Raw genomic sequence first — 27,971 nt, forward strand, 5'->3', positions numbered from 1 at the left:
AAAAAGTGCACATTCAGATTATGTCAGGGTGCTGTGTCACCATTTTTGGGCTTTTGGCCCGTGTATCGTGTTGGAGTCCATTAAGAAAGCGTTCAGTGGTCTTACACGCTCCTAAACACTTTATATTCAGTAGATCGCCTAAGTTAGGATTTAGGTTTTGCTTAGATTCAATTTGTCAGTGCACAACCGCCGTTCATCGTTTTGTGAGACCCCAACTTCGTATGCTTAATTCAAGGTTTTCTGCAATTGAGTTGGTTCTTCTTTGCTCTTGCTTATGTTCTTGATTCGCTTGCAGGAGATAGTCTTCGTGGAGGTCAACCGAACTGCGCACGGTTGATAACCAGAGGAGTGGTGCTTCGATTATGAGGATCTGGCCGATCAGAAGTCGGATCGAGTATGTTGCTACTCCACCAAATCAAGAATTACTCTTACCTGATAGAAGATCGGGCACCCTAATTCCAATCAAAAAGAGTTGTGCAGTCATACTATAGCCTCTGTATGTAGGAAGGGGATCAGTACAAAGGAGAGGGCGAGAACTGAGAGAAGTGAATGGTTCCTTTGGATGGGGAGATTAATCGTGATTGTACTTCGGCGTTATTCGTTTGCACGGTACCTGATACAGAGTCACCCTAACCAAACAAAATGTAACGTGATTCGTTGACACAGTCCCCAAATCGGTCCAACTAAACACCACAAAATGTAAAACGATTTCTCCAATCCCTTCATTTCTAGAGTCCAAATCTTCCATGCCAATAATGTTCAAACTAGAAGCCATGCACATCTTGAGGCGGGGCATCCGTTGTAAACCTGCCACTGGATATCCACACCCACTCCCTATTTTCTAAATCCACACCTACTTCAAATAGGAGGGTAGGGATAGAAAATTATATACCTATTAGAAATGGGGAGGGATCCATTGAATATGTATATATATGTAGCACAAAGTTAATTATCCATTAGATATGGATGGGATCGAAGAGGGTAAGAAGCGGATAATAATTATTTGAATTTGGGTGTGGACAAGAGTGGGTTATACCCTCTGTAGCAGGCTTAATCCGTCATCAACCGCACATCATTGGTGCGCGGACGCTCCCAAACCAAGACTGGTGGAGGGCCTGAACTCGATGCCCTCAACGATGAGGCCGCGCTTGGGGTAGGACCCCAGGACCTCGAAGCTCGCCACCACCTCCTCCTCGCCCAAGGCCTCATGCTCGCCGGCCTCCCTCGTGCGCAGCTGCCCCATCTCCACCTCCCACCACCCATCACCCCGCAGCCTCGGCTCCTCGCCCACGCCATTTGGGGCGACGACGATGAGGTCGGCGCCCCAGAACTTGCGCGCCTCGGCTTCGTTGGGGCGGAGGCACACGGCGCGGCGGCTGGCCTCCGACAGCACCCCGCGGCCACTTAAGCTCACCATCGTCTCCTGGTCCGGGAAGCTGAGGCCGCGGTGCCCTTTTGCGGTGTCGTAGACCAGGTACGCCGCATAGGAGGTCGCTGGCGTCAGCGCGGCGGCCGGGAGCCGGCCGTAGATGTCTAGGAACGTGCAGTCCATGAGCTTGGCAACCTCACCAAACCTGACAAGACCAACCATACATTAGTGTCATGCAGTCAATAACATTGATACAACTACTTTCTTGTTTCTTTTGAATTCATCAGCTTGATATCAAATAAAAGACGAGATTCTTATTCTTCAATGATTTTGAATTATAATATAGCGCGAAGCTAGAGTCGAAACAACCATGGTGCACAACATGGTATTGGCCGTCGATATTTTTTTTCTAGCATACATTGACACTTTTTGCAAAGCATAATAGAGCGATTATACATACGGATAATTTTTTTAAAAAAAATGGCTAAAGTTTCCTTAGACAAAAGAAAGAATGGCAAAAATTATATTGATGTTTGGCTAAGTAAAATTTATTAAGCTACCTCCTCTAAAAATTGATCGGATTAAAGTCATGTCTTTGTAAATTAAATTGGATGGTTGTGAATGGAAGTCAATTTCACTATAGCTTGGCTAGGTTACATTGAAACTTGGGCCTTAAATGATAGAGGAGACAATAATCAATTTTGAACACATCTAAAAATATGTTTCCTTAATTGCGTCCACCACATTGCGAAGTGCACACAAACTTAATTTCAATTCATCGTTCCATCCACACATATAAATATAAATGATTCTGAATTTATCCTAAATCAAATTATCCTAAGTTCTACCAAATTTATATAGAAGAGTATGTTAATCTATCACATCAACGAAGTACCTCATAATCTCTTACGTACCAAATGACGAAATTATTTTGCAAGCTATTTTTATCAATACACTAATAAATATATAGATAATAGAAACCCAAACTTCTGAAAAGAAATCAAGCCATATATTCATCAAAGTAAGACCCTACAACATAAGTAATCCATTTGTTTAGAAAACTTGGAAGGAGTAAGAGAGACTGGATTAAGAATTGAAGAAAAAAATTATGGAATTGCCGTTAGTTGTCGAGCTTCTTCTTGCTGGGCTGCACACCAGTGACCAGGTGCGTGTGATGCGCACGCTGGCCAGGCTGACGTGATCAGCCTACGTGGTTGAAAAGTCAAATTGTTACTTGATGGTGCAAGTGCATCGGCCTACGTGATGCGCATACGGTGAATTTTAGCACTAACAGTGGGGAAAAACTGTTTGGACATGGAAACTCTCAAAAACTCGGCATTCGTCCCGAGGTTTAGTACCGGTTGGTTTTTGACCTGGTACTAATGTGAGCATTAGTGGGTCTAACAGCTAGTTCCCCCGGAGCCCCGTGACCTCCTTTAGTACCGATTGGGGGCTCCAACATGTACCAAAGGTCACCCATTTATATGTTATGTTTGAGCTAAATAAATTGTGGAAAAAAATATAATTTATTCATAAATATGAGCTAATTAAATTGTGGTACATAGAGATGGCTACTGCTGCTGGAGGTAGTGGCGTTGGTGGGGGCGATGGTCGTTCCTCTCACGGTAAGGGAAAATCATAGTTGGCCCTCATGATAAATCGAAAAATGAGCACGTGGAAGAGAGCAATGCTTCGTTATTTGGAAAGATGTCATGAAGATGCTATTGCGGTGGGTCAGGAACCTCCTTTTGGAGGTCGTTATGCTCCACCGTCATTCCCGGGTGTTTCAGGTCCACTGAGTACTACCGTCGCAGGAGGCACAAATAAACCATAGGATGAGGCTGGGTCAGCGAAACCTTCGTCTTCGCCGTCCAAGAATGCTTAAAGTCTTCCTAGATAGTACTCAATGGATGGTTTGTCGTAGTGTATCATGTTGTTTGGGTCTGAAATTTAAATTTGTGTATTTCTATCTAAACTTTTAACAATATTTGAGTTTGTCGTTGTGTATCATGTTTTTTTTCTGAAATTTAAATTTGTGTATTTCTATCTAAACTTTCAACAACATTTGAGTTTAATGGTATTTGTATCATGTTTGTTATGTTTCATGTATAATTTTATGGATGATCAGAATATCTTTGGTTCGGTGATACTTTGTAGATGGATCGGCAATGGATGTACATCGCGGATAAACGTTGCATGGAGTACATTAATGGCTTGTGTGGTTTTCTCGATCCGGCAAAGTCCAACAAGCTGCCGTCTGGTTTCATTTGTTGTCCATGCCAAATTTGCAAAAATGAGAAGGAATGTTCATCCAGAAAGACTATTCACGCCCACATATACAGCTCGGGATTCATGCCTAACTATTTCGTTTGGACCAAGCACGGGGAAAGAGGAGTTATGATGAAAGATGATGATGATGATGATGATGAAGAAGAAAATGATAACTACAATTCTGATTGGACTCAAGGAGGTGCCTTTGCAGATGCTGCAATGGGCGAGGCTGAAGAAGAGATGGTTGCAGAAGAAGGTCCTGATGATCTAGGTGTTGCGAGATGCAAAGGAAGACTGCGAGAATGTGAAGGAGTCAAATAAGTTTGAGTGAATGTTAGATGATCATAAAAAATTATTGTACCCAGATTGCAAACAGGGGCACAAAAAGTTAGGTAACACGCTGGAAATGCTGCAATGGAAGACAAACAATGAAGTTTCCAATAACAACATCCGGAACTAAAGGGAGGCAGTTTCATTTTGGCGCGCTCTGGACCCGGTACTAGAGGGTCGACCTCTGGTGCTAGCTAGCACCCGGTATAAAAGACCTTTAGTACCGGGTGCTGGCTAGCACTAGTACTAAAGGAGGTATTTAACCACATCGTGTTCCTTCCCCCATCCCTCAACACTTAGCGAATTTTTCATCTCGTCGATGACGACGCCGTGGCTGGCCCTCCGGATCCTCCGCGCTGCCGCCCCGACGACACGCCGCCTGCTTCCTCCCTGACAAGCATAGCACGCGCCTCTCCCCCGGTCCACTCCGCCACCGCCGGTCCTCCTCTCCCTAACTCTATCGTCGCCTTCCCCACTCCGCCGCCGCTAGCCTCCTCCCGACGACGCACCGCCAGCCTTCCCGACACCGGCACCACCCCCGACCGTCACCCAGCGGCACCGCTTGCGCCTCTCCCCCGGCCCATTCCACTACCGCTAGCCCTCCTCTCCCCGACTCCACCGGCACCTCTCCCACTCCGCCACCTGCGGCCTTCCCGACACCGGCGCCGCCCCCGACTGTCGCCCGGCGCCACCGCACGCACCTCTCCCCGGCCCACTCCGCCGCCGGCGGCCCTCATCTCCCCAACTCCGCTGGCGCCTCCCCCACTCTACCGCCGCGGGCCTCTTCCTCGACGATGCGCCACCAGCCTCCACGACACCAGTGTCGCCCCCGACCTGACCATCGGCGCCTCCCTTGCTCTGCCACCCTGACACCGGCACTGCCCTCGACCCGACCTCCAAGTGCGCAAGTGTCCGGCCGTGGGCTCGATTGTCTTCTCTGCTTACGTAAGCCCGCGACCGGCTGACGTCATATTTTTTATTATTTATTTTTTTATTTCTACAGTATATGAAATTAGCTAGAAATTGTAGAAAAAATGTTGAATTAGCTAGAAAATATAGAAAATATTTTGCAAAATCCTATTATTTGTAAATTGTACAACATGTCATGTTAGAAAATTCTGTTAATTGTTAGAAATGTCTAGAAATAAGTGAAAATTACTTTAACACTTTTAGAAACTACCAAGAAATTTTATTACTGTTACAAAATTCATCAAATAGTTCAATAAATTATAGAAATGTGCAATTCACTGTAAATATTTTTGTAGTAAATTATTGTTACAAAATGTATAAATATTAGTCAATTCAAAGTACGTATACAAATTTCTTGATAATAAATTAGTTCTAATTGTGCAAATCCATTGATCTAATATAGTAATCTTTGCTAATGACATGGATTATGTACATGAAGGAAGAACTACTCGAGACGGAAAACATCCGGGCAATTCAAGAAAAACTCAGTGGATTTCTTCTGGATGAGGTAGTAAATCCAGCGGGAGAGTTCCATAATGATGTATTATTCATGTATGTTTATGCACAGTATGTCTATGTATAATAGTATCTCAAATGTAATATTATAGATCAAATACAACTTTATATATATTGGTATTAGAACTAGTATACGTAAATAAAATAAATATGAAATACTAATAGAGAATAGAGAAACAGAAAAGAAAATGAGAAAAGAAAAAAAAGAAAAAAAGAATTTAGTACCGGTTGGTCTTTGGTCCTTTACTTAGCAATACCGGTTATATAACCGATACTAAAGAAGGGTTTGAATCCGATACTGAAGGTGTTTTTTCCGCAGTGGACCTGGTGCCAGTGCGAGTGCACCAGGCACCACGAACCTGGCTTCGCCCTAATACTTATCATCCATGTGACACTAACGCATACTCCGTACGCACATGCCAAGAACAAACAATCAGCAAACGGTGTCAATGCACGTTGTCCTTTTTTAAGAAACGAGATGCACGTTGTTTTGGCTTTGTTCAAAAGTTACCAGCATTGTCTGTGCGATTCAGCATTATCATGCCAGCTGGGCGTGTAACAGATTTTGGAGCTAGCTTTGTGCGCATCTGTTTATTTTTCTGTCTTTCTTTCGTTTCCTTTTCTTTGGCAGTGGCTTAATGCATCAGTAATTTACAGGACGTAGATGAACATTACACGCTTAGTGCATCAGTAATAACAATTAATTTACCTATAGTAAAGATTTTTAGATGAAGGTTACATAGGGAAAAATGGATGAATTAAACGAAACGACTCGGGCCTTGTTTAGTTCCCATAAATACGCAACTGTAGTATTTCGTTTGTATCTGTGAATTATTGTCCAAATATTGACGAATCTTTTGAGCCTAATTAGTTAATGTTTGGACAATAATTCACAAATACAAACAAAATGCTACAGTTGCGCATTTATAGCAAAATGCAAACTTTGTCGCTTCCAATTTGGAAACTAAACCACGCCTCGGATGGGAGAAGAGAATCGGACCTGGAGAGCGGGTGTGCCGCCCATCGCCAGCTGAACTCGCCATCCTCCCACGGCAGGCTGAGCCTCCTCGCCGACAGCGCGTAGCACTTGGCGCCGCTCGCCCTGTCCAGCCACAGCCTGCACCCGGCGTCTCCGTCGACGGCGACGCCGCCCTCGCAGAGGCCGAGGTAGGCGTCCTTCTTGGTGCTGGCCCGGCGGCCGGCGGCGGTGTTGACGGTCTGCAGGTCGACGACGGCGCGGAGGTGGCCCTCGGGGATGAAGCGGCCCCAGACGTGGTCGGAGTCGGCGGCGTCGCGGAAGGCCGGGGAGACGGCGGCGCAGCGGCTGGCGTCGCGCGGGGAGGTGAGCGCGATGGCGTGCGCCAGGCACGCCTCGGGGAGGTAGCCCAGGCTGGTCTCCTGCCGGCTCTCCTCCGCCGCCATCGCCCTCGCCGTCGCCGCCGCGCGCGTGTGCGTGCTCCTCGCACGCAGCTGCCGCTCTTGTGGGCGCGACGCTAGTTAAGCTAGCTTGGCGCGTAGCCTTCCGGAATTAACAAAAACAGCAGGGCCAGATCCACTCCAAGTTTGCCGAGCGACAGCGAAACCTCGGCGAGTTTATTGGCAAGAAGCTAGCGTGATTGGACGAGGTGATGATGCGCTCCCAATCGCTCCAACCCAAAGATACCAACTGCCACCACAAGTTGCATTGGATTCACTTGGCCGGCACCAAATTTCTGACGCCATCAACCTCAGAGGCTCAGACTAGAGATTCCGAGCGCAAGGCGTCACCAGATTCAGAGGGGGACAGGGTACCAACCCCCAACACCACTAATTGCCTGTTTTGTGGCACCAGTGTACGGAACGTGCGTGGATGAAAAATTGAAAATAGAAAAGACGAAAATATCGCAGGAGTTTGGCCCATATTCTAAACCCAACTTTTGGAAGCTTATACGAGTTAAATGAGCCCAAAGCCGACGCCGAGGCAGACGGCCCAAACAAAAATACTCTGGTCCAGACCGTCCGTCGCCTGCCTCCACCGTACCGCTCGTCGTCGGTCCACCCAATTGCTGAATGAACTCTTCAAATTATTCACGATCCCGTTCCAATTCTTTCCTGCGTGTACACTACACAACCATTCTCGTGTTGACACGTCATCCGAATATCCATCCTTCTTCCACGAGGACCTTACCAATTTGTACTACCGAACACATGGACACACACACACACACACACACACACACACACACACAATGCTGTTAATTTATACTACGTGCATACACGACAGCCGGCACAAGCGCCACGTCGGCAGCTCGACCGTTCGCCTGGCTCTCCATGGATCAGGCGCCCAGCCTGGCGTCCATCTCGAGGACGGTGCTGAGGTTCATGGGGCTGACGTAGTCGAGAGACCCGCTCATGAACTGGCTGACGATGATCCGGTTGGCGCGCTCCGTGGGGTGGTAGGGGTCCCAGAACACGTAGCGCCCCCGGTCGGCGCACAGGTTGGACGCCGCCGTGCACAGGCCCAGCCCATTGTGGGGACCCTGCCCGCAGCACGCCTCCGTGGCCGTCGCGAACCCGTACGCCGCCGGGTCGCTGACGAAGTCGAAGTGGACGCGGAACGCGTTCGCCGCGACGAAGGTCCCCGCGCCGAACCGCGCGTTCAGCCCATCCAGCGCCCGCGCCAGCTGCGGGTTGAAGAGCGACGCCGCGCGCATCAGCTCCGCCGCGCACTCGCCGTTGCGGCTGCGCTGCGCCAGGATCGCCGGCGCGCACCCCAGCGGGCCCGTCCCCGTCACCAGCACACGGCGGCAACCCATCGCGTACAGCCTCTGCGTGTACGTACGTGTCAGTATATATATATGTATGTATGTATATATGTATATGTGTATATATACAACAAGTAGCAAAGTACGCACGATGAGGATCTTCTTGTACTCGGAGACGAGGTAGCGCACGTAGTCCGGGAGCGCGAACTGGCGGGAGCGCAGGGAGAAGGGGACGAGGTAGTAGTTGTTGACGAAGTCGTTGCCGCCGAGGGTGATGAGGGTCAGGGAGCGCCGGACCAGCTGCCGCGCCCGGGCGGCGCCCACCAGCGCGCGCAGCTTGGCCTGGTACTCGCCGAAGTAGCGCAGCTGCCGGCTCATCCGGAGGATGTCCACGAACTGGATGCCCGTGTCGTTGAGGATCCCGACGCCGGCCGACGCGAAGTTGGCGCCGACCAGCAGCTTCTGCCCGCGGAGCTCCGGGCTCAGGTACGGCAGCGTGGTCTCGGCGCCCAGGTGCTCGCCTGCGATGACGACGACGACAGATTCATAGGTTAGCCGTCAGCGTAACAGCACCCGCGCAATGCTAGCTGCAACACAAACGAGCGGCCGGCGTACTGATGATGTCGGGGATGTTTTTGCCGTTGGAGAAGCGGCCGGTGGCGCGGTGCGTCGGGAAGTCGATCCCGTACGGCGGCGAGTCGGCTCGCGCCGTCGTCATGAGGTAGTTGTTGTTGCCGTTGTCCACCAGCGAGTCGCCGAACACGAAGAAGGCGCGCGCGCACTCCGACGGCCTCGCCAGCAAGCCCAGCACCGCGAGCGCCGCCGCCAGGAGGCTCCTCATCATCGTCGGAAGCGAGCGAGGCGATGGCCGATGGGTCCTTGGAGTGGGCCAAGTGTTCGTTCGTGGCCTCATGCACATCGAAACCTGCGGTTCTATGGTTATTATATATAGCATTGTTCGCGGGAGGCAGCAGGCCGAATGGTCGCATCAGATGGGACGGGACTATTAATCGAGCCACAATCTTAGATGTGCGCGCCGCCGCCGCATGAGCATCAGTACATGTACGAACCTCCGGAGTTCATTCATAAACCTCCAAAGCTGCTGCCGGGCACGTTCCTGCACGCCCATTTCCCTGCAGTTCATAATGTACGAACCTACATCTGATCACTCGTATAAGCTCATTAACCTCGAATAATTGTGATCTGCTCACTTATGATGATTGGCTTACCAGAGTTAAAAGGACGGCCATAGGATAGGTTGAGGCCCTTAACTACTTGCGGGGCAGTTTACACGAGCCACTATTTTTTTTTTCTATGAGAAGCGCAAGATGAGTTCACTAAAAGCTGAAGCACTCTCACCACCTGAACTGACGGTCTTCAAAAGGAAAAGATGTTCAAGAACTAGCACCGGTCCAGATTGTGCCAATTTCGTTATATGTAGCGAGTTTGCCGCAAGACAAAGGCCTATAGGAGCAGTGCCTGGCCAGGGGCTCTGGAGGCTGGAGCTTTCGTTGTTCCTGCACCTCCAAAATCGCGTTCCCAATTTTCACGCCATTGAATGGCCCCGCTATAATAACCGCCCTGTTTGCTCGCAGCCTCGCTCCCGGTGGCTAGCTCGAGACGTCGCGTCGCCGGCGTGGCACAAGACAGGAACGCACGCCCGTTCGATGGAGACAGCGAACCTGCGCTCGGGGTGACGCGGGCATGCGGCTTCGACGGCGTCGAGCGAAGGCCAGCCCGAGCTTACTGAAGCTAAAAGCGGGGAACTCGTACTCCTATGGTAATTTCAAGAATACAACATCCGCAGCAGAAACTGCCCTTCGGCGGCAGAGGAAGAAAAGCATTATCTGGGTCGAAGGGATCCGCAGCAGAAGCCGCGCCACCGTTCACCTTTGCCATTCACTCGCATAGATCAATGATGCAAGAGCATGCAGAAAGGAAACCCACGATATACCACCACCAAAAAAATGTAGTTTTTCAGTACAGAAAGTCCGGCACAAGGTGTCAGAATCCAATTTTGATCTACCGCTCCAGCTCTCAGCTACCGCTTATTATTCCAACACTAGCTCCGTTGGGAGCTCGGTGAGGTCCTTTCGTCCGCAGACTCAAAATTGTATCGCCTGACAATCACCTCATCAACGACCAAAATACAGCAAAGATGAACTTGCACCGCCCAAAAAATTAAAATCCTAGTCCACGTAGCTCTGACTGCTGTGTGTTATCGAGGGTGTGATGCCTCTAGTACTCCATTCCACCCATGCCACCCATTGCCGGTGCGGGTGCCTCTTCCTTGGGGATCTCTACAATGATGGATTCCGTTGTGGTCATCAGGGATGACACGCTGCGACAACAGGGCAAACAAAACAACTCGTTAACACACACCAAATATGAAAAGCAACAGCATCTCCTAACAGTACTAGATGAGCAGTTGTGCTCACAAGAAACAGTTTTCAACAGCAAAGGGCAGTTCGGAATACCATGACCACATCATTATTGACTGATAGTTGATTGTGGAAAGTTTGAACTTGTTATTGCACAGTTGAAAGGTCATAGATAGTTTACCTAGCAGCATCCACCAAGGCAGTTCTGATGACTTTTAGTGGATCGATGATACCGGCCTTCACCATGTCAACATATTCACCTAGACAATTCATGAAGAATCAGCAAGCATACTTAGAATCAGCTGTTGAGACAGATGGTGCACAAAATAACTGAAATATCCTACCTTTGGCAGCATCATAACCAAGGTCAGTATTTCCTTGCTCCAAAAGCTTGCCCACCACCACTGCTCCCTCCACACCAGCATTGGAAGCAATGGTGTGCACAGGTGTCTGCATAACACACAGTTGTCAGCATAGCACACAGGTAAAGAAGTAAATTTTTTTTATTTGTTCTCTCCCTAACCTTCAGGGCGTTCTGAATGATCTGGACACCAATCTTCTGATCAAAGTTCGCGGTCTGCAATTTGTCAAGCTCCTTTGCCGCATAGAGAAGAGCAACACCACCACCTGCATACCAATTGAAGTTGGAGTATATCAGACACAATACCACAATAGGAAATCAAAAAATAAGACTGCAGGAAATATTAACATCCTGTGAACTTGAAATACATTACCTGGTACAATGCCCTCTTCCACAGCAGCTTTAGTAGCGTTCAGTGCATCTGTCACTCTATCCTTCTTCTCACCAACTTCTGCTTCGCTGGCTCCTCCAATCTGTAGGCAGTACACAATAAGCACAAATCAGCAAATTCAGACAGCCACATGTATCAATTATCACAATAGAACAGGAATGTTTGGAAACATGCAATCTACCACTACCAAGACCTTACAACATATGGGTCATCAAACCTCACCTTTAGAACAGCAACACCTCCAGAGAGCTTTGCCAACCTCTCCTGTAGCTTTTCCTTGTCATAATCAGATGTGCTATTCTCAATTGCAGATCTAATCTGTAACACAATGCCCAAAATTGTCACACACAGAAAGTTCATAGTAATTTACAAGTCAGCACAACAAGGTATTATTGCGCGAACCTGCTCTGCCCTCTCTTCAATGGCCTTCTTGTCTCCAGCTCCATCAAGAATAACAGTGTCATCCTTAGAGACAGTCACCTTCATTTAAAACAAATGCCATTGATTAAATAAGTCAGCTTACTGTATAAAAAAGAAAAAAAGAATGAAACTAGCATGACACTGAAAGATCTTGTTAGAATTAGAAAAGTGACCGTCTAAAGATTCCAATCAAAATTTAATCTCGTGCTAGAAAATACTAGAAAGTTCGGTACAGATTATACCTTTTTGCATGAACCCAACATTAGAGGTTCAACACTCTCAAGTTTCATTCCAAGCTCTTCAGTTATGACCTGAATCATGATCAAAGCAGATATCAATACATGCTACTGAATTCTACAGAAAATAACACGCACCAGAAATAACTCTCAAGCTTACTTCTCCTCCGGTAAGGACAGCAAGGTCTTGTAAGTTTGCCTTCCTGTTTTCCCCAAAACCAGGAGCTTTAACAGCACAGACCTGAATGGTATTCCAATTAGAACAGAACAAACAAATACCAATTGCAGAAATTGACAACCAGTTACCTTGATGCCTGCACGAAGCTTGTTAAGAATCAGAGTGCCCAATGCTTCACTTTCCACATCTTCTGCAACAATCAGTAGAGGCTTTTGCTTCTGTTCAAAGAAAAGCATGAAAAGAAAATTTGCATCAACAAAGGCTACAATGAGACAGATATTTGTTCCAGTTCAATAAGAACAAGCATTTTACCTTTAGAGCCATCTCCAAAACTTTAACCACCGCGTGCATGTTCGAGACCTTCTTGTCATGAATCAAGATCAAAGGGTCTTCCAGTTCCTGTGATATGAAAACAAATACAACTAAGGTATTCCTGTGGTGCACACGATCAGAATTCGAGGCCAGGCAAAAAAGGGCACTTACACATTTCTGGGTTTTTGAGTTGGTAATGAAGTACGGGGAGATGTAACCTCTGTCAAGTTTCATGCCTTCCACAACTTCAAGCTCATTGTAAAGGGTGTTACCATCCTGTCAAATGTTTCAATAACATGTTTCAATAAACAAGTCAATTCAGCATAATGCAAAAAGGAGCAATTTCAGGAAGCTGTGAAAACAGAAAAGACAACAATGAACCATACAGCATCGTAGCATATTCAGAGTGGTGATGTAGTCAAACTGGGAAGCAATCAAAATTTGTCCATTTATTAATTATTGTGATTTTAGTGCAACTGAATCATACAGTGAGAGGAATAGCATAAACAAGCATCCCAGGTTAACTTACCGCAATGGTGATCACACCCTCTTTGCCAACCTTCTCCATAGCCTTGGCAATAAGTTCACCAATTTCCCTTTCCCCATTTGCTGATATTGTACCCACCTTTTACAGCACAAATAAAATAAAAGGATATTTTAAAAACTGAATGGACATTATGAACAAAACAAATACAGTAAACTGAGCTTTGCAGATATACCTGTGCAATCTCTTCCGACGTGCTGATCATTCTGGCCATGCCCTTCAGATTGGTCACAACAGCATCAACAGCCATTGAGATTCCACGCCTTAAATCCATTGCATTCATTCCGGCCGCAACAGATTTGCACCCCTCAGTAAATATTGCTTTTGTCAAAACAGTAGCACATGTGGTACCTGAAAATTCAAGATAACAGCAATGTCACAGTTAGAATCGCACTGACAAGTTTCCCTCAATTCAAGGCATAAGCAGACTGGTTGTAAATGTCAGACTTTGACCATTTTTCTCAAAATATAATATCTATACATACAAAACCAAAGTAGTGTAAAATAACATTGAAACAGGTTTTTACACAGACAAACATACCTATAATTTGACTAACTGATTCAAGTTTTGTATCTTCAAACAAGGAGGAAATACTATTTTAATGGTATAGCAAGAAGGGAAGATAAATCCCTTGGGAACAAGCATATATATGGTATTAGCATTCAAATGATCACATGTCTTTGCTAAGGCTAAGAAGAGTAGAGCTGTTCACAAAAAGAAGGACACCACCAGACCAAACAAATCAGAAAATAGCAAAGGCACAAAGAGCAATAGTGAACATATAAGTACTGCAGTTGTGTCAACAATGAGACCAACATAATATTCAGAAAAGGCAGGAACACTTCTATATGATGCTTGGAAGTAGCTACGCTGCCAAGTCTTGTAACAACTTTTAGCAAAATCATATCGTTACACACATAGTTCAGAACATAAGAATGGCATACCATCTCCAGCAGTGTCGTTAGTTGCATTGGCGACCTGCTTCACAAGGCTTGCACCAACATTCTTTACTCTATCTTTGAATTCAATGCTCTTAGCAACGGTCACACCATCTTTTGTGACTTTTGGTGCACCAAAGCTTTGTTCAATAACCACATTGCGACCCTGCATAATGCACACAATAAGTGAGTACAAACAAACAGCTACTGCAACAGTATTACAACAGATAGCATTGGCAACTCCAAGAGTCAGGAAAGAAACAGGCAAATGCAAGGATTTAACAGAACTAAAAAGGCAATCAGCCAGTGTTCTGTCATGGAAATTTGGTGCACATTCAGATATTCAGAACTGCTAGTTTGTGTTTATAAGAACGTAGTTATACTATACCTTAGGACCCATTGTCACTTTGACTGCATCAGCCAATTCCTCAACGCCCCTCAGCATCAGGGCACGGGCCTCAACGCCAAACTTGATATCCTTGGCAGCATAGTTTCTGCTCCAGGCAAGCCTGCTCCCAACCTATAAAGCATCACATAACAAAACTTAGTACAATGAGCACATTCAACCGAGAGCCACTCAACCAAATAGAGACCAGGTTACACAACATAGTAACAAAATTCAGATGATCTCAATTTCTGCCGGATCAGATCAGATTGTGCCCGCCAGGGCTATCCATCATGTAAACTCGAGGTCTAATAGCTAAACAGAGCACGGAAGTGACGAGATCACGACCGTAAATGAACGAATAACCCCAACGACACTAGCGAGCGTGCTAGATCTTCCTAGTAAGCTACAGATTCCAGCAGGGTCACACAAATACGAACTACATCTAGCAGCAAACCCCACGAACCCACTGAATCCTAAGAACTAGCAGTCTAGCAGGGAGTCACCAACAGATTCAACTAAGCCCTGCGCGCAGAACCACCAGGTGGCCAGCCCGGCATTACCAAATCTGCGAGCGGGCTCTTCACCAAACCCCACCTAAGCCCGGACGCCCAGCAACACGAGACTCTGTTCTCACCTGGCGAGCGGCGGCGCTGCTCCCGGCTTGCCGCGCCTTGGAGGCGAGGCTGGCTGCTGCGCGATACATGACGGCGAGGAGGAGGCGCGGGTGCGGAGGCGGTCGCCGGCGAGCGAGCTCGAGTTTGGGGCGGGGATGGAGGCGAGCTGCGTCGCTTCTTTCTTGCGGAGGGGGAAGAGGACGCGAGGCGCCGAGGAGGTGGGGGACGGATGGATTTTAGAGGGAGGGCGGGGGGAGGCGAACGGAGGGTGCGCGGTGGCTCTAGAAGCATCCACTAGGGTTTAGGGTTTTACTGGGTTGTTGATGGGCGTGCGGCGGTGCGGGCGCCGCAGCCAGCACATGCGCGACGGCGCGGCGGCTGCCGCGGCCGTCCAAAGTGGGCTTTGGTCTTTTGGGTGCAGCCCATAATCTGGTGAAGTGGGTTACGGCCCACTAATCTGAATGTCACATGGAAGGGCAAGCCAACAAATAAATCATCTCAAAAATGACAGAACCTACCTGAGATTTCCGCTCCAGTGCCCACCATGGTTGCTCTGCTTGGCAGCCAGCCAGTTAACCAACAGGACGTGGCACAACAGGACTCTATTTTTTTGAAGAGGGCTACGGCAGGCAAGAAGCCGGCCTGAACATTTGAAGGTAGGTAGATTCCAACGGTGATTTGAGCCGGTGTTTCCAGAGCTGAAGATCGTCAATGATGTTGCGTAGGGTCCGACCAGTAGAGCAGAAGACCTTATCGAAAACCTAGGAGTTCCTTGCTTTCCAGATGTTCCAAAGCAAGGCAGTGGTGATGGTGGAGCGCAGTTTAGACGACAGCTGTTCAGGGAGGTCAGGTAACATCCAAAGGTCTCGAAAGCTTGCAAGGTGAGGTGCAGCATGCCACCCAACAAAGCGCCAAACAAGCTTCGCCGGAGAGCATTCCAGGAGAATGTGGTGATGCGTTTGGCACAACAGGACTACTTGTTCAGATTCAGAAAGTCCTTGATTCCAAACAGGCGTGAAGTTGTATTCAGAATTGGATCGATGAGATTTGTTAGAAATACAGCACAACTCTTAACATGTTTAAAAGAAATGAACCCATTCTATTGCATTTCACCATTTAAATAACTCGAGCTTTTCTCATATTTCATATAAATATTCAAGTGAGCCAGACTAATGAAGGATGCCATGGCATGCTACTATGCCAGGCATCAACTATCAACTTCACATTTCCTCTACCTGACGTTACAGAAATACAGCGTTGATAGATTGCCATACAAGATGTTTTTCCCCCAGGGAAGCTAAAGGCTTTGCATGGTATGGCGCCAAGTGATTGTCTTGTGTCAGATCAGGCGACGCGAGGGCTGAGAAAGGTTCCCAGGTCCAAACAGATTACTCCTCTGTTGGCGGTGGGAGTGCAGAGTTTCCAGACTGTTTGGATGCAAGCACCTTGTCCAAGGTTTCGTCAGGCACCTTGATTCCGTTCGTCTCCATTTCCGCAACAACTGCAATGGCTGCATCAATTTCCTCCAGATCAAGGCACAACAGGACTACTTCATCGTAGAGTGGGCTGAAATCAGCACGAGAGGGGGGAAAAGGAGGAAAAATGCATTAGCCATGCTACACCAGAATAGCATGTCTTAGCAAAAACCCACAGAGATCATGCTAAATTTTACCTTCCAAACTTATAACCTAGACTGTGTGTTGTTTGCAATATTGGTATAAAAGCAGATGGGAGTGGTGCTCTCATAGCAGCACGCAATATAATGGCGCAATCACCAATTGTCGGAGTACCACCCAGCTCTATTACCTGAAAGTCAACGAATCAGTGATCGAAAGTTCAGACAACCAATAATTGAGGTGCAAGCGAAAATGCCATCAGAATGCTGTGATTGCTAACCTAGAAAAATAATGGCAGGCAATGTATTCATTTAAATTGAAGGTAACTGAAAGAATCTAAGTCCATCATCCAATAGAATCTGCAGCGGTTATAGAGTTAAGAATACCTTATGCATGATCTTGATAGCTAACTCAACCTCCCATTCTTGTGACCACTTACGTGGCATCTTATTCTTTATTTCTCTTTCCCATGTCCATCCCCAGGCATCTGCGGTGGTATACATGTCTGATACATCAAACATCCTCTCGTCTTGCATAACCTTAAAGGCTTCAATTGGATCTTCAGGAAACCAATCTTCATCATCGTCAATCTACAGAGTCAGAGCCACTAAAATGCCTCAAAATCTACTGAAAAATCAGCTATTATACCAACAGATCCAACATACATAATTATAACAGAATCCATCCGAAGAAAACACTCAATATGCTCCTCGTTCTATACTGATTACAGCCAACAGATTCTTAAAGTATACCTTCCCAAACACTTCTGTAAATTGAAATATAGGATATATACTTGTATCTTGTTCAGATAACCATTTAAGTTCTAATTTGTTAACATGGCATGCACCATTGAGATGAGTACAGGCTTCAAATCAATACTAGCCAAATAATAGAGCTAGAAACAATAGAAAAGTTCAATCAGGATAAGCCACGAGCTTTCCTATGATGACTGATCAATGTAAAGACAAATTGCACATGCCGAAGCATTCCATACCTCGGGCATCCTCTTTGATTTCTTTGAAGAAACAGACGTCTTTTCTAGATCTTTCAATAACTGAACCCCTATCATTTGAAGATGCTGATTGGGTCCTTTTGCTTGTTTATCTTTAGTCTCATCACCGGCTTGGTTTTCAGTTTGCTCAACAGCCTCTTCATCATCTATCTCATCTTCTTCTGCTTCTTTTGTGGATTCGTCGTCATCTTCATCGTCGTCGTCATCATCCAATTCATCATCTAAATCTTGATCATCTTCATTACTATCTTCTTCACAAAGATAGTTTCGAGTCTCTCCCAGAAAACGACGTTTCCAAAACTCCGTGTTCCCATCTTCTAGCTTGATTCTTGAGATCAACTCATCTAACCCTTCATCAACCTATCGAGAAGTCATGCTTAAATCTCTCCATCAAATTAGGAAAGAAAATTGGAGGTGACAATGAGCCAGTGGCATTATCACATAGCAGGAATATAAGAGATTACAATAAACATTGTCATGTTGTGTACCTCTTCCTCATCTTCTACAGGAGGAACCCAAAGTGGTATACCACGTGAACGATTGATTCTCCTAGCTTTTTGAACTCGTTGGTAAAGTACTTGTCTGGTTCCATCAGTAGGCAATCCTTGAGCTTCAAGCTCAGTTTTCAACTCAGATACTACCATTTTGCTTGCAGCCTTGGGCTTAGCAACATTCTTCTTTGGCCCTACAACTAACTTTTTCAATCTTTCAACAACTCTGCGTACATCGTCTTCAGATACATCACCCAGAATACCAGGACCTTCATTCCTAAATGTAATTAGGAGTCTGCGATGATATAACTTCAGTTCCTCAAAGCATCTCTGTTTAAAAGATGTTTCTATTGGATTTGAATAGGCAAATCCAAATTCATCTGGATCTAGAGGAGTTTTTCCTCTACGAGGCACCCAACGTTTGCGCTCTCCTGTAAGACCTCCTTCTTCAATATATCTTCAAGTGCAAAGACAACATGAGTTGATGAGAAATTCTAAGTTTACAATAGGAAAGGAGTTAAACAACAAAACGTGCAGGTATCAGATATTCATCTCTCCGAATAGTTACTACATCATGACTACATGATATATTCAAATGTTGACAGCAAATAACTAATCTTCAAATTCTTCTTCAATCAGATTGTGTCCTTACTCAATGGCACTGTGAATCTGCATTTACACTCAAGAGAGCTCTTGTGCCAAGCATCAAACACATGTATTCTATGATAATTATTCTGTACGGGGGAGCTCCACAAGAAGTGAGGCAAGTATCATGGAGAAGGAAATGGTGGATTAAAGTGGTGAACTACAAGGCAAACAAGGTGGCACCAGAGAGAAAATTAACAGACTCTGCACATAGATTTTTTTATGAAACTTTAGAAACTTTTAGCATGGAAACAGCAAGCATAGGTCTAAGGCAAAGCTGATTAAACGGACTGGTGAGATATGGTCATCAAGGTAACAACTGGGTGGTGCACCTGTAGCTCTGATCAATGACATCTAATGTACTTTATGCCTAGTCCAACCGAGCAGCTGACCCAACAAAAACAATGGAGCCAAGGGAATAGGCCAGGGATGAATGAAGGTGAGAAAAAAAAAAGCAGCAGCTGACTTGGCTGGTTATATGCACATAGCCAGCCAGTGGAACGAGGCAGCACAAGAACAGCAGCCGTAAGTAATCCTACAGCTGTACGGCACCATGTTTGTGACACAAGGTAGCTAGCTCAGTTAGGACATGTACAATGGTGTTGCTTCTTCGGTTGTCTCTTAAGGCCCTGTTTGGCACGGCTCCACTCCTAAACTCCAGCAACTCCATCAAAAAATTCAGCTAAACACCCCAACTCCAAAACTCCATGGAGTTGCCAACTCCATGGAGCTATAGGCCCTGTTTGGCATGGCTCCACTCCACAACTCCAGCAACTCTACCAAAAAATTCAGCCAAACACCCCAGCTCCAAAACTCCATGGAGCAGCCAACTCCATGGAGCTGTAGTACAAATGGGGGTGGAGTTTTGGAGCACCTCTTTTGCTGCTCCAAAACTCCCTCTTTTGAACCTCCTCATGAAGTTGGTGGGTAATTACCCACCAATGCCACTGATTACACAGAAAAACGTTTCGTTCTTTTTTCCTTCGAGACTCCCTGCGCTCGTCTCTCCCTCGTCTTTGCTCCCGTGAACCTGCCGCCACCGGCCGTTCACCTCGCGAGCGCTGCCGGGCTCCCGCCGCCGGCCGCCGTGGCCCCTCCCTCCCGCGCACTCCTCCTTCCCACGAGATCCTCCTCCGCCGCGCTCCTCGCTCCCGCCGCCGGCCGCCATGGCCCCTCCCTCTCCGTCGGGTGCGCCGCCGTCCCCACCCCCAATGCCGCCGGCGCCACCACGAGGCCGCCCACCTCCACCGCCGGACTAGGCCGCCATGGCCCCTCCCTCCCCATGATCCGATGGCTGCTGCTCCGAGCTCATCGTGGAACCTGGGCGCCGTGCCCGCGGCGGTGGCGGCCGCCCGCGCCGCGGCGAGCTCCTGGCTAGGCCTCGGGCTAACGCGCAGGGCGGCATGCGCCTCAAGCGGCAGGCCGGCCATGACCATCCTTTGCGCGTGGAGGTGGTGGTAGGCCGTCGCCGAGGATGAGGAGCGCTTGGCCACGCTGTGCTCCTGCTTGTGCGCGTCGATGCGGGTGCGGCCCCGTGGTGCCCTACGTGAAGTGCACGGGGAAGCAGCGGTACCCGTCAGAGAAGAAGCGGCTGGAAGCACTGCGCTGTTGTAGTTTCTTAGTTTTTTTCCTCGCAAGAATCAATGCATTGCAATATTTTATTATTGTTGTTTTGTCATTTGTGAAACCATCAGTGATTTGTGAAACCATCAGTGATTTGTGAAAACATCAGTGCTAGTTGTGTGCTTGCTTCAATCTTCGGTGCTCGCTTCCTGAATAAGACATGCAAGACGTCAAAGCTTGGCCAACTATTTGCATCGTCATTATATGCGGCGGTGAAGAACGACAAGCTGAGGTCAGAGGAAGAAGAAGATAACGTGTGACCGAATGACAAGTGGGGTCATGGGTTGGGGTAAAAGTGACAATCCATCCAAAAAGATCCTTCTTTTGGAGCTGGAGGCATCCATCTAGCCAAACACCCAATTTTAATTTTGGAGTTCTGGAGTGGAGCTAGCTCTACCTGGAGTTCTGGAGTGGAGCAGCTCTACCTAGAGTTGGAGCCATGCCAAACAGGCCCATAGTGCAAATGGAGGTGGAGTTTTGGAGCACCTCTTTTGCTGCTCCAGAAACCTCTCTTTTGAACCTTCTCGTGGAGTTGGTGGGTAATTACCCACCAATGCCACTGGTTACACAAAAAAACGTTTCATTCTATTCTCCCTTATATTCTCCCGAGCCCCACTAGCTGCCAGAGCCCTGCCCGTCGCCGCCCCCTTGGCCGGCCGGCCCCGCCGCCCGTCGCCGCGCCCGCCGCCCGTCGCCGCCCGTCGCCGCCCGCCGCCCGTCGCCGCCCCCCGCCCGCCGCCGCCCGTCGCCGCCCGTCGCCCGCTGCCGCCCGTCGCCACCCGTCGCCGCGCCCGCCGCCCGTCGTTGCCCGTCGCCACTCGCCGCCCGTCGTCGCCACCCGCCGCCCTGTCGCTACCCACCCCGTCGCCCGTGGAGGGTCTCCCGTGTGCGGCACAGTGCAGTGGAAAAAGGGGAAGGAGAAGATGGGATAGAGAGGATGACAAGTGGGGCCTTAATTGGGGGGGCAACAATGGCAATCCACACTGAAATCGATCTTTTTTGGAGCTGAGAGCACCCATCTAGCCAAACACCTCATTTTTGTTCTGGAGTTTTGGAGCGGAGCTGGCTCCATGTGGAGTTCTGGAGTGGAGCAGCTCCACTCGGAGTTGGAGCCATGCCAAACAGGGCCTAAGTATCCAAATAAATTTAGAGTACTAGTGACAACATCTCCAATGGGTTCTCTTGAGGTGTCTCTTTGTAAATCCAACAGGCTTTAAGCTAATTAGTTACATATACATCTGTTAGCTGCGCTGGATGGCATTATTTATTCGATTAGATACTCTTGTACGTGTTAGTGCAGTAAACTCATCCATACAAAGAGGAGTTGTATCACTCATTTCAGAAGGCAAGCTAAATACGAATCGTGTTTCAAATATGTGTGCTCCCTCTTATTCTAGCCAAGTCTCACCTAGCTACTGTGTGCACTTTTTCTCATGTGCATCCTCCATTCTACTAATGCATAAGGAAAATCATGCTTCGCACTTAAGTATTGTATACTACAGGGTGAGGAGGCAAATTTTGCACTATGTTCACCATTCTTAAAAAAACAATGTGTAGCCCATCATTCAGAGAAAACATAAGGTGTCATGTGAGCAACTAAAACTGACTTGCATAGAAGAGTAACAAACATCACAAAATCATACCTGGCCACATAATCAATTTCGAAACCAACATCAGCTTCTTCTTGTAATGGTTCTATCCAGGAGCTTACCAATGTGCGGTACTTTCTGTTTAAGATCATTGCTCTAGGCGCGATACTCTGGTTGTCATTAGCCATTGCCTCCAATGCCTCAAGCAACTCAACAGGTCTTCCTGGTTATAAAAATAAGTTACCTGCTCAGAAAAGTACTAAAAGTTCACGATAATGAAAAGCTACTAAAAGTATAAAAGATGGATATTGGATACGGTGAACAAAGAATGCAGAAGAATGAACTGTCATCATGTTAAAGTATAACTACACAATCTTCATCACTCAACAGTGCAAAAAAAATTCTGATGTTGTTGTTTCTAGCATTAAGATCATAACCAAAATGAAGTCTGGTGCTAGGCAATAATGAAGAGCATAAGAGAAGATTTGGCCTAACAAGTGACAATATTAGAACCTTAATCGTGAAATGACAAGTTAAATGAAACTGCTCTATAATACATCACATAAGATATAACTGTTCACAAAAGCAAAGCAATAGGAAAGTCTAAACTAACTATTTCATCTATTCAAGACATCTAGAAGTGTTATTTGAATACATGCACCTTCAGATATAAATGGTAAAGCAATGAAAAATAGTCACCAACATAAACATGTGAAGGTCTGTCAGACGCCAAATTTCTTGGTGCAGATTTTCTTTTGTTTTTCATGCTTTCCTGTACCAAATCTAAAACAGAGACTTTTCTACTAAAAATACTAGTCCAACAGAAACTGGTTTTATATTGTTTTTCTCAATAAAATGGATCCTTTGACACATCCATAAAACAAATCCCAAAGTTGAAGAAAGTAAGGAAAACCACAAAATCTTTGTGGCAAATCAATAGAACAAAGCTACCTCCTTGTGTCAGGTGCAACATTTTCCACAAAGAAAGATCATAATTCATAAAGAAATAACTTGACAGAAACAGGAGCTTTGCCACTCCTCTTAACTGATATATAGAAGGGTTATAGCTCACCATCAAGGCACAACGATCGTAGATAGAGAGAAAGTGGGTCACCGCAATTTCCTTCATTGTAAAGAACTTTTGTTCCTCCAGGAATTCGCCGTAAGGCACGGAAATGCCTGATTGATTCATTAACCATGCAATACTTTGTGAAGCATTCCACTAATAGGCTGAAAACAATAGCTGATCGTCACTTCATTGCTTTCCAATGGAAAACCAAGTGTTGTGAGAAAGACAATAATCAGCATTGGATAGAATGTGACTGTATTATTGGTATTCAGAAAACATGTGTGTACACAGTATACTTGCTTCCACCAAAGAGCCTCAAATAGTGACCACTAGTAGATGCTAAAAGGTAATGTTCTTACGCGTAAGTTCGTGCATTAGGCTGAATACGTTTGTGGTCTTCCACCATCATCCCTAGTAATTCTGCCACATCCCCTGCCCTAAAGACCAAACACATCACAAAACAAAGATAACAGAGGAAAGAGTAATGGATGTAAGTCAATCTTGTTCAGAGCTCTCAAATACAGAGCAGAATGCCATGTTTTAACTAAAAAACGTAGAACGACCTTTTGTCATATTAGCAAAAAAATGCAAGGGAAAAAGTGCATAGATAATTAACCATACTATTATAAATGGCATAATGTATGATGTATCTCATCAATTCTCCAGCTTTCAAAGATTTCCTCTTTTGGATAACTTTATAGCAAATGCTACTTTAAGTTTTGTGAAAACGTCTGTTAAGAAAAAAACTCAACCAACCTAGGGAGCTAGGCTTAGTCCTGTCTATTAAATCACAAGCTGGTGAAAGTTATATCTTTTTATAATGCAAAATTGTTTATTTGCCTTGTTGGCATACTTCCAAAAGAACAATTGGGTATTCAGGAAAGCTCCTACCAAAAGAGATTAAAGCAGCGGGGGCCTCCCCCGCTGTATAGTTTTTTTTTTAAAAAAAAAGGGATTAAAGCGAGATGCCTCTACATGCATATTTTGAGCACTTAAAGTTAGAGCTTCACCCCATATAGTGGTTGCTTCATCTAATTGGATCATGTAGGCTCTCTTTTCTTTACTTTTTCTCCTTTGCATCTGCGCTTCCACTTTTTTATTTATATATAGTATATTTCAGTAGGGTCCTCCTTACTGTTCTATGTTATTAAAAGGCAACAAGAACTGCCATTACTAATGTGAGCTTTCCCTGTATGCATCATGCAGCTACAGTTTATATTAACTCATTGGACCCAACAGATCAGATTTGATTCTAAGAAGAAACCAATACATGACTGTGTTAACTGGATGGCTCAATTAAACAGGACCAACAGAATGAATCAAACAAATAGTGGATAACTACAGAATTATATATTGAAGTAAATATATACCTGTCATAAGAAGATGCTCTAGTAAATGCTTGTATAACCCAGTTATACGACTCAGTATCAGGTTTCATATAATCTGGAATTAGCAGAAAAGATCAGCATCCATATTGTGAAGTTCCAACAATCAACACATAGGTCAGCAGATACTTCTCTTTCTAGTAAGAAAAACATGAAGAGGTTCGTGATCATATTTTAGAAACATGTTTGTGGTCTTATTTCAGTTTCAGAGCTCCTCAGATACATCGAATATGATGGCAGCACAGGACCAATGCCATTAGAAACAACATAGAGCTAAAATGACTAACAGAAAAGACATTCCAAAATATAAAAGTGCCGAGTAATTTTTCCCATGGAAGCTAATAAAACAACAAGGTCAAACACTCTAAAGGAACATTAGCGGATTTGCTTCAATATGTGGAATGATATAACTTCCATCCAATAGCTTCATGACAATACAGTTTCAGAAACAATAGCTGGTTCTACATGCACAAGTGATAACATGCAATACAGCCAACCATATACAAATGGGATTACACGCACAGTAAGAAAACATAACTATGATTTAACATGTCTTCTGAAGGCAAAACAGACAATCTATCTCTATCCAATGAACTACGAGTACTACACCTGCATGCACTCAATTCTCTGCAGATACAAAACTATGAAACAAAACCAAATTGGCACAGAAAAGACATTGTGTGCCATACTTCAAGCCTTCAAAATCTGTAGATAAAATGGATGGCAAAAAACCATAGCACAAAACTGGTTCAAACGATTGCCATACCTTCACCTCCATATTCCATGTTTTCAAATGTTGCAAAAGCAACTTCAGGAATTCCACAAGTAGCCTGAACAGAATGAACTTTTATTTAAATCAGCATTATTGTATTATATTTATAAAGTAAACCTTAATGCTAATGTAGTAGATCATGTTCCTAAAGTTGTGCAGCTCAGCCTATCTTGTCTTAAGTGTTTCTAGTCTGAAGCTTGCCTAACCTATATGTTCAATCTTCAATAGTTGCTGCAGGGTTAAATCATTAGAGAGAGCACTATTACTGGTGGCGTTAGTGTTGCTTTTAGGCTTGATCAAATATAGTGTCTCACTTTGTCAAAAGTCTCATAAATATATGGTATACCATGTATAAGAAAAGTCACTAAAGTACTAAACATAAGTGATGTAGAAGTGATTATAAATTTATAATGATACAGCCACACACTGTATAGCAGTTCAACACAAAGCCATGAGGTCTAGAGAACTAGCTAGGTAAGAGAGACTAATCACTAACCACCACATTTGCTGTTAGGATTCAATTTAGAGCAGACAGAGCATCTTGCATAAGCTACAAGATGCGTTTTGCATGAAAAAATAGTCCTTTCATAATATAATTGAAACAGGATCTATGTCTTTTTTTTTCTGAGTGAAGTATCGACATAAAACAAAACTATGCCAGTGGATTCCTCTACTAGGTCAAGTGATCAACCAAACAAACAAAAGCAGAAAAGAATATTAAGCAACAGTTATCTGTGGATGCGCAAATCAAATTTCCAGCCTCACCTGCACACTGAGAAGGCAATTAAAATGGAATGTGGTTGCCATTCTTCCAAAAGCCTCCATTTGGTATGCGACTGTCAGAGCATTGGAGTGATCTCCGGCTTTGCAATCTTCTTCAATCAGAAGATCGTAAATTTCATCAGTTCCTCGTAAGCCACCTTTTGCCCCTTTGAGAAATACTGTATTGGCATCCTCCAGATAGCGATTCTTGACTAGTTCCTCTGTTCCAGAGAATGAAAGCAACTATAATCTTTCCAATAAACCAAATATGCAACACAAGTCAATTTTCATACCTACAAGAATTAGCCAAGCCTTGCGAATATCATACTTATATCTCTCCATAGCAGCAAGAATCTCCATGCCCCTGGTAGAAAGACCCTTCTTGGCAAAAATACGGACCAGGGCCACAAAAGTTTCTTGTAGAGGTCGTACTCCAGAACTTAGTTCCCTTCTAAGAGATTGCATCTGCATTAAGAAATGCATTTCTATAAATCCAATGCATTATTTCTTATGATAAATATCTCCATGTTTTCTTCTCAAAAGTAAAATTGTAAATCAAATGCAAGGTTCTGCAGAGATCCTGCACCATGCTTTTTTTTTAAAAAAAAAAGGTTCAGTAGAGATTATTAGGCACCAGCTACATAACTAAGACATGCTAAGTGTAGCTCCAGCTTAGACCTATCATTGAAAGAAACTTAGGGCTAAAGAATCAACTTCTTTATAGGTGAAGCCACCATAGAGAAGCTAAACACAAAATCTTGATACAAGGGCAACAATCAGATCATGCTCCCAAAAAAGAAATGATAAAAATGCAGAATTAGGTCCAATACTCCCATGCCCATAACTCTTCCTCACTGATTGCCAGGATCACAAAACCACCATCATTCAGCCATGTGATAGGCAGCTGAGTGCCTCGAACAAGTAACTACATGTCATTTCAAACTGAAAGCTACTCTTAGAGTTGTTATATCTCGTAAGCTACAGGGCATAATGAATCCTTGCATGTATGATCATATTGTACATCCCCAATTCATTATGCATCAAGGCCAAGACCAGACAACAAATTACCAGAACGCTTGATAACAATTACAGTCTACAGCTCTGTAAGGCTACAATATACAGCGCTAAGGCCAGAGACAATTGCAGCCCTGCAACTCAGAAGACTGTTGCAGAACGCACCCCCCCTAGGGGCCATGGCTGGCTCCGCCACTGACCAAGCCCCTCCTCCTTTCCACTTCGAAGTTCCACATTTCCACAAACTAAATCAAGAGCTCGTAGGATGATAGTTCGGGTAAAATAACACCGGCCAAATCCTCAGGCACTAAAATAGTAAAATGCCGCGTTACCCAGGCAGCTAGGCACCCAAAAGGGGCACAAGCGCATTTCATCAAGCACCTCATGAGGCCTTCCCTACCAATGTCATAGGCCAGTACGTAAGCAAGTTAAGGGGGGGGGGGGGGGGGGGAGGACTTTCGGGTCCTTCGGGGTCCCCCGGGAAGAACTGCGCGGCGAACAGGGCCTGGAAAGAGCCCGGGCCCAGGGAAAACCCCGGGGCGACCATTTCATAAATGGTATTGGGCCCCCCCGCGGGGTCGGGGGGCCCCGCGCGCTCCCCGAGGTTCTCCAGGAAGGCCAGGCGCAGGCCCTTCTCCACAGCCCCAGCAGCCGCAGAGCGTCCCCACCGGCGCTCCCGCCCTCGGGCGCGCGGCGCCTCCGCTGCGGCGCCGCTCGGCGAGCGCAGATGCTCGCACGGGGCAAGCGGAGGAGCGGGGGAAGCGCGCGGCGGTGGTGAGGGGAAAGGCGGAGGACGCGGGCGCCGGGGCGGAGGTTGAGGGGGTGGTGGCCATCGTGGCCGGGGTTTAGCGGAGCGGCGGAGTGAGGGGTTTTGGATAAGGATAGGTAGTTTTTTCAAGTTTTGGAGGAGAGGGCAGAAACGGAATTAAGGAAAGGACTACCGAGTATTTTTACTAAGCAGCGTGTATCCGTACGGATAAATCCCACCGATTTCGTTTTTTTATCATGATACTGTTTTCAACTATTTAAA

At 45.9% G+C, this 27,971-nt stretch overlaps 4 protein-coding genes across 4 annotated transcripts; all 4 read right to left on the reverse strand.

Moving 5' to 3' along the window:
• Nucleotides 1–698: 698 nt before the first annotated feature.
• LOC101759182 (F-box protein PP2-B11-like) lies at nucleotides 699–7,231 on the reverse strand. The gene is made up of 2 exons (XM_004982896.3): nucleotides 6,456–7,231; nucleotides 699–1,574 (listed from the first exon to the last, which is right to left on the reverse strand). The coding sequence occupies exons 1-2, from the start codon at nucleotides 6,875–6,877 to the stop codon at nucleotides 1,073–1,075; spliced, it is 924 nt and encodes a 307-aa protein (XP_004982953.1). The 5' UTR covers nucleotides 6,878–7,231; the 3' UTR covers nucleotides 699–1,072.
• Nucleotides 7,232–7,354: 123 nt separating this feature from the next.
• On the reverse strand, nucleotides 7,355–9,104 carry LOC101759590 (GDSL esterase/lipase At5g33370). The gene is made up of 3 exons (XM_004982897.3): nucleotides 8,815–9,104; nucleotides 8,350–8,720; nucleotides 7,355–8,262 (listed from the first exon to the last, which is right to left on the reverse strand). The coding sequence occupies exons 1-3, from the start codon at nucleotides 9,041–9,043 to the stop codon at nucleotides 7,771–7,773; spliced, it is 1,092 nt and encodes a 363-aa protein (XP_004982954.1). The 5' UTR covers nucleotides 9,044–9,104; the 3' UTR covers nucleotides 7,355–7,770.
• Nucleotides 9,105–10,128: 1,024 nt separating this feature from the next.
• LOC101759993 (chaperonin CPN60-2, mitochondrial) lies at nucleotides 10,129–15,224 on the reverse strand. Its single transcript, XM_004982898.4, has 17 exons — nucleotides 14,984–15,224; nucleotides 14,350–14,481; nucleotides 13,968–14,127; nucleotides 13,198–13,373; nucleotides 13,008–13,103; nucleotides 12,650–12,754; nucleotides 12,479–12,565; nucleotides 12,295–12,384; nucleotides 12,149–12,229; nucleotides 11,995–12,063; nucleotides 11,735–11,812; nucleotides 11,555–11,650; nucleotides 11,315–11,414; nucleotides 11,104–11,207; nucleotides 10,925–11,030; nucleotides 10,762–10,840; nucleotides 10,129–10,540 (listed from the first exon to the last, which is right to left on the reverse strand). Exons 1-17 carry the CDS (start codon nucleotides 15,050–15,052, stop codon nucleotides 10,438–10,440), a joined length of 1,731 nt encoding a protein of 576 aa, XP_004982955.1. The 5' UTR covers nucleotides 15,053–15,224; the 3' UTR covers nucleotides 10,129–10,437.
• Nucleotides 15,225–16,039: 815 nt separating this feature from the next.
• On the reverse strand, nucleotides 16,040–27,805 carry LOC101760396. Its single transcript, XM_012843070.3, is given in 15 exon segments — nucleotides 16,040–16,529; nucleotides 16,636–16,769; nucleotides 16,966–17,169; nucleotides 17,574–17,951; nucleotides 18,080–18,539; nucleotides 21,994–22,162; nucleotides 23,012–23,169; nucleotides 23,368–23,445; nucleotides 24,379–24,451; nucleotides 25,160–25,223; nucleotides 25,931–26,148; nucleotides 26,221–26,412; nucleotides 27,398–27,601; nucleotides 27,604–27,645; nucleotides 27,648–27,805. Coding segments are annotated over 15 exon segments (2,679 nt in total). The 5' UTR covers nucleotides 27,775–27,805; the 3' UTR covers nucleotides 16,040–16,351.
• Between the last annotated feature and the right edge of the window lie 166 nt (nucleotides 27,806–27,971).

Source organism: Setaria italica, chromosome IX (genome assembly GCF_000263155.2).
Source record: "Setaria italica strain Yugu1 chromosome IX, Setaria_italica_v2.0, whole genome shotgun sequence".
Classification (NCBI taxonomy): domain Eukaryota; kingdom Viridiplantae; phylum Streptophyta; class Magnoliopsida; order Poales; family Poaceae; genus Setaria; species Setaria italica.

Coding starts and splice junctions, on each gene's coding strand:
- LOC101759993 (XM_004982898.4), bottom strand. CDS start 15,052: ATGTATCGCGCAGCAGCCAGCCTCGCCTCCAAGGCGCGGCAAGCCGGG. Junction 11,651..11,734: donor TTGAAGAGAGGGCAGAGCAG/GTTCGCGCAATA, acceptor ATTGTGTTACAG/ATTAGATCTGCAATTGAGAA. Junction 11,208..11,314: donor GGAAGAGGGCATTGTACCAG/GTAATGTATTTC, acceptor ATTGGTATGCAG/GTGGTGGTGTTGCTCTTCTC.
- LOC101759182 (XM_004982896.3), bottom strand. CDS start 6,877: ATGGCGGCGGAGGAGAGCCGGCAGGAGACCAGCCTGGGCTACCTCCCC. Junction 1,575..6,455: donor GCGGCACACCCGCTCTCCAG/GTCCGATTCTCT, acceptor TGGTCTTGTCAG/GTTTGGTGAGGTTGCCAAGC.
- LOC101759590 (XM_004982897.3), bottom strand. CDS start 9,043: ATGATGAGGAGCCTCCTGGCGGCGGCGCTCGCGGTGCTGGGCTTGCTG. Junction 8,721..8,814: donor AAACATCCCCGACATCATCA/GTACGCCGGCCG, acceptor TCGTCATCGCAG/GCGAGCACCTGGGCGCCGAG. Junction 8,263..8,349: donor AGTACAAGAAGATCCTCATC/GTGCGTACTTTG, acceptor ACGTACACGCAG/AGGCTGTACGCGATGGGTTG.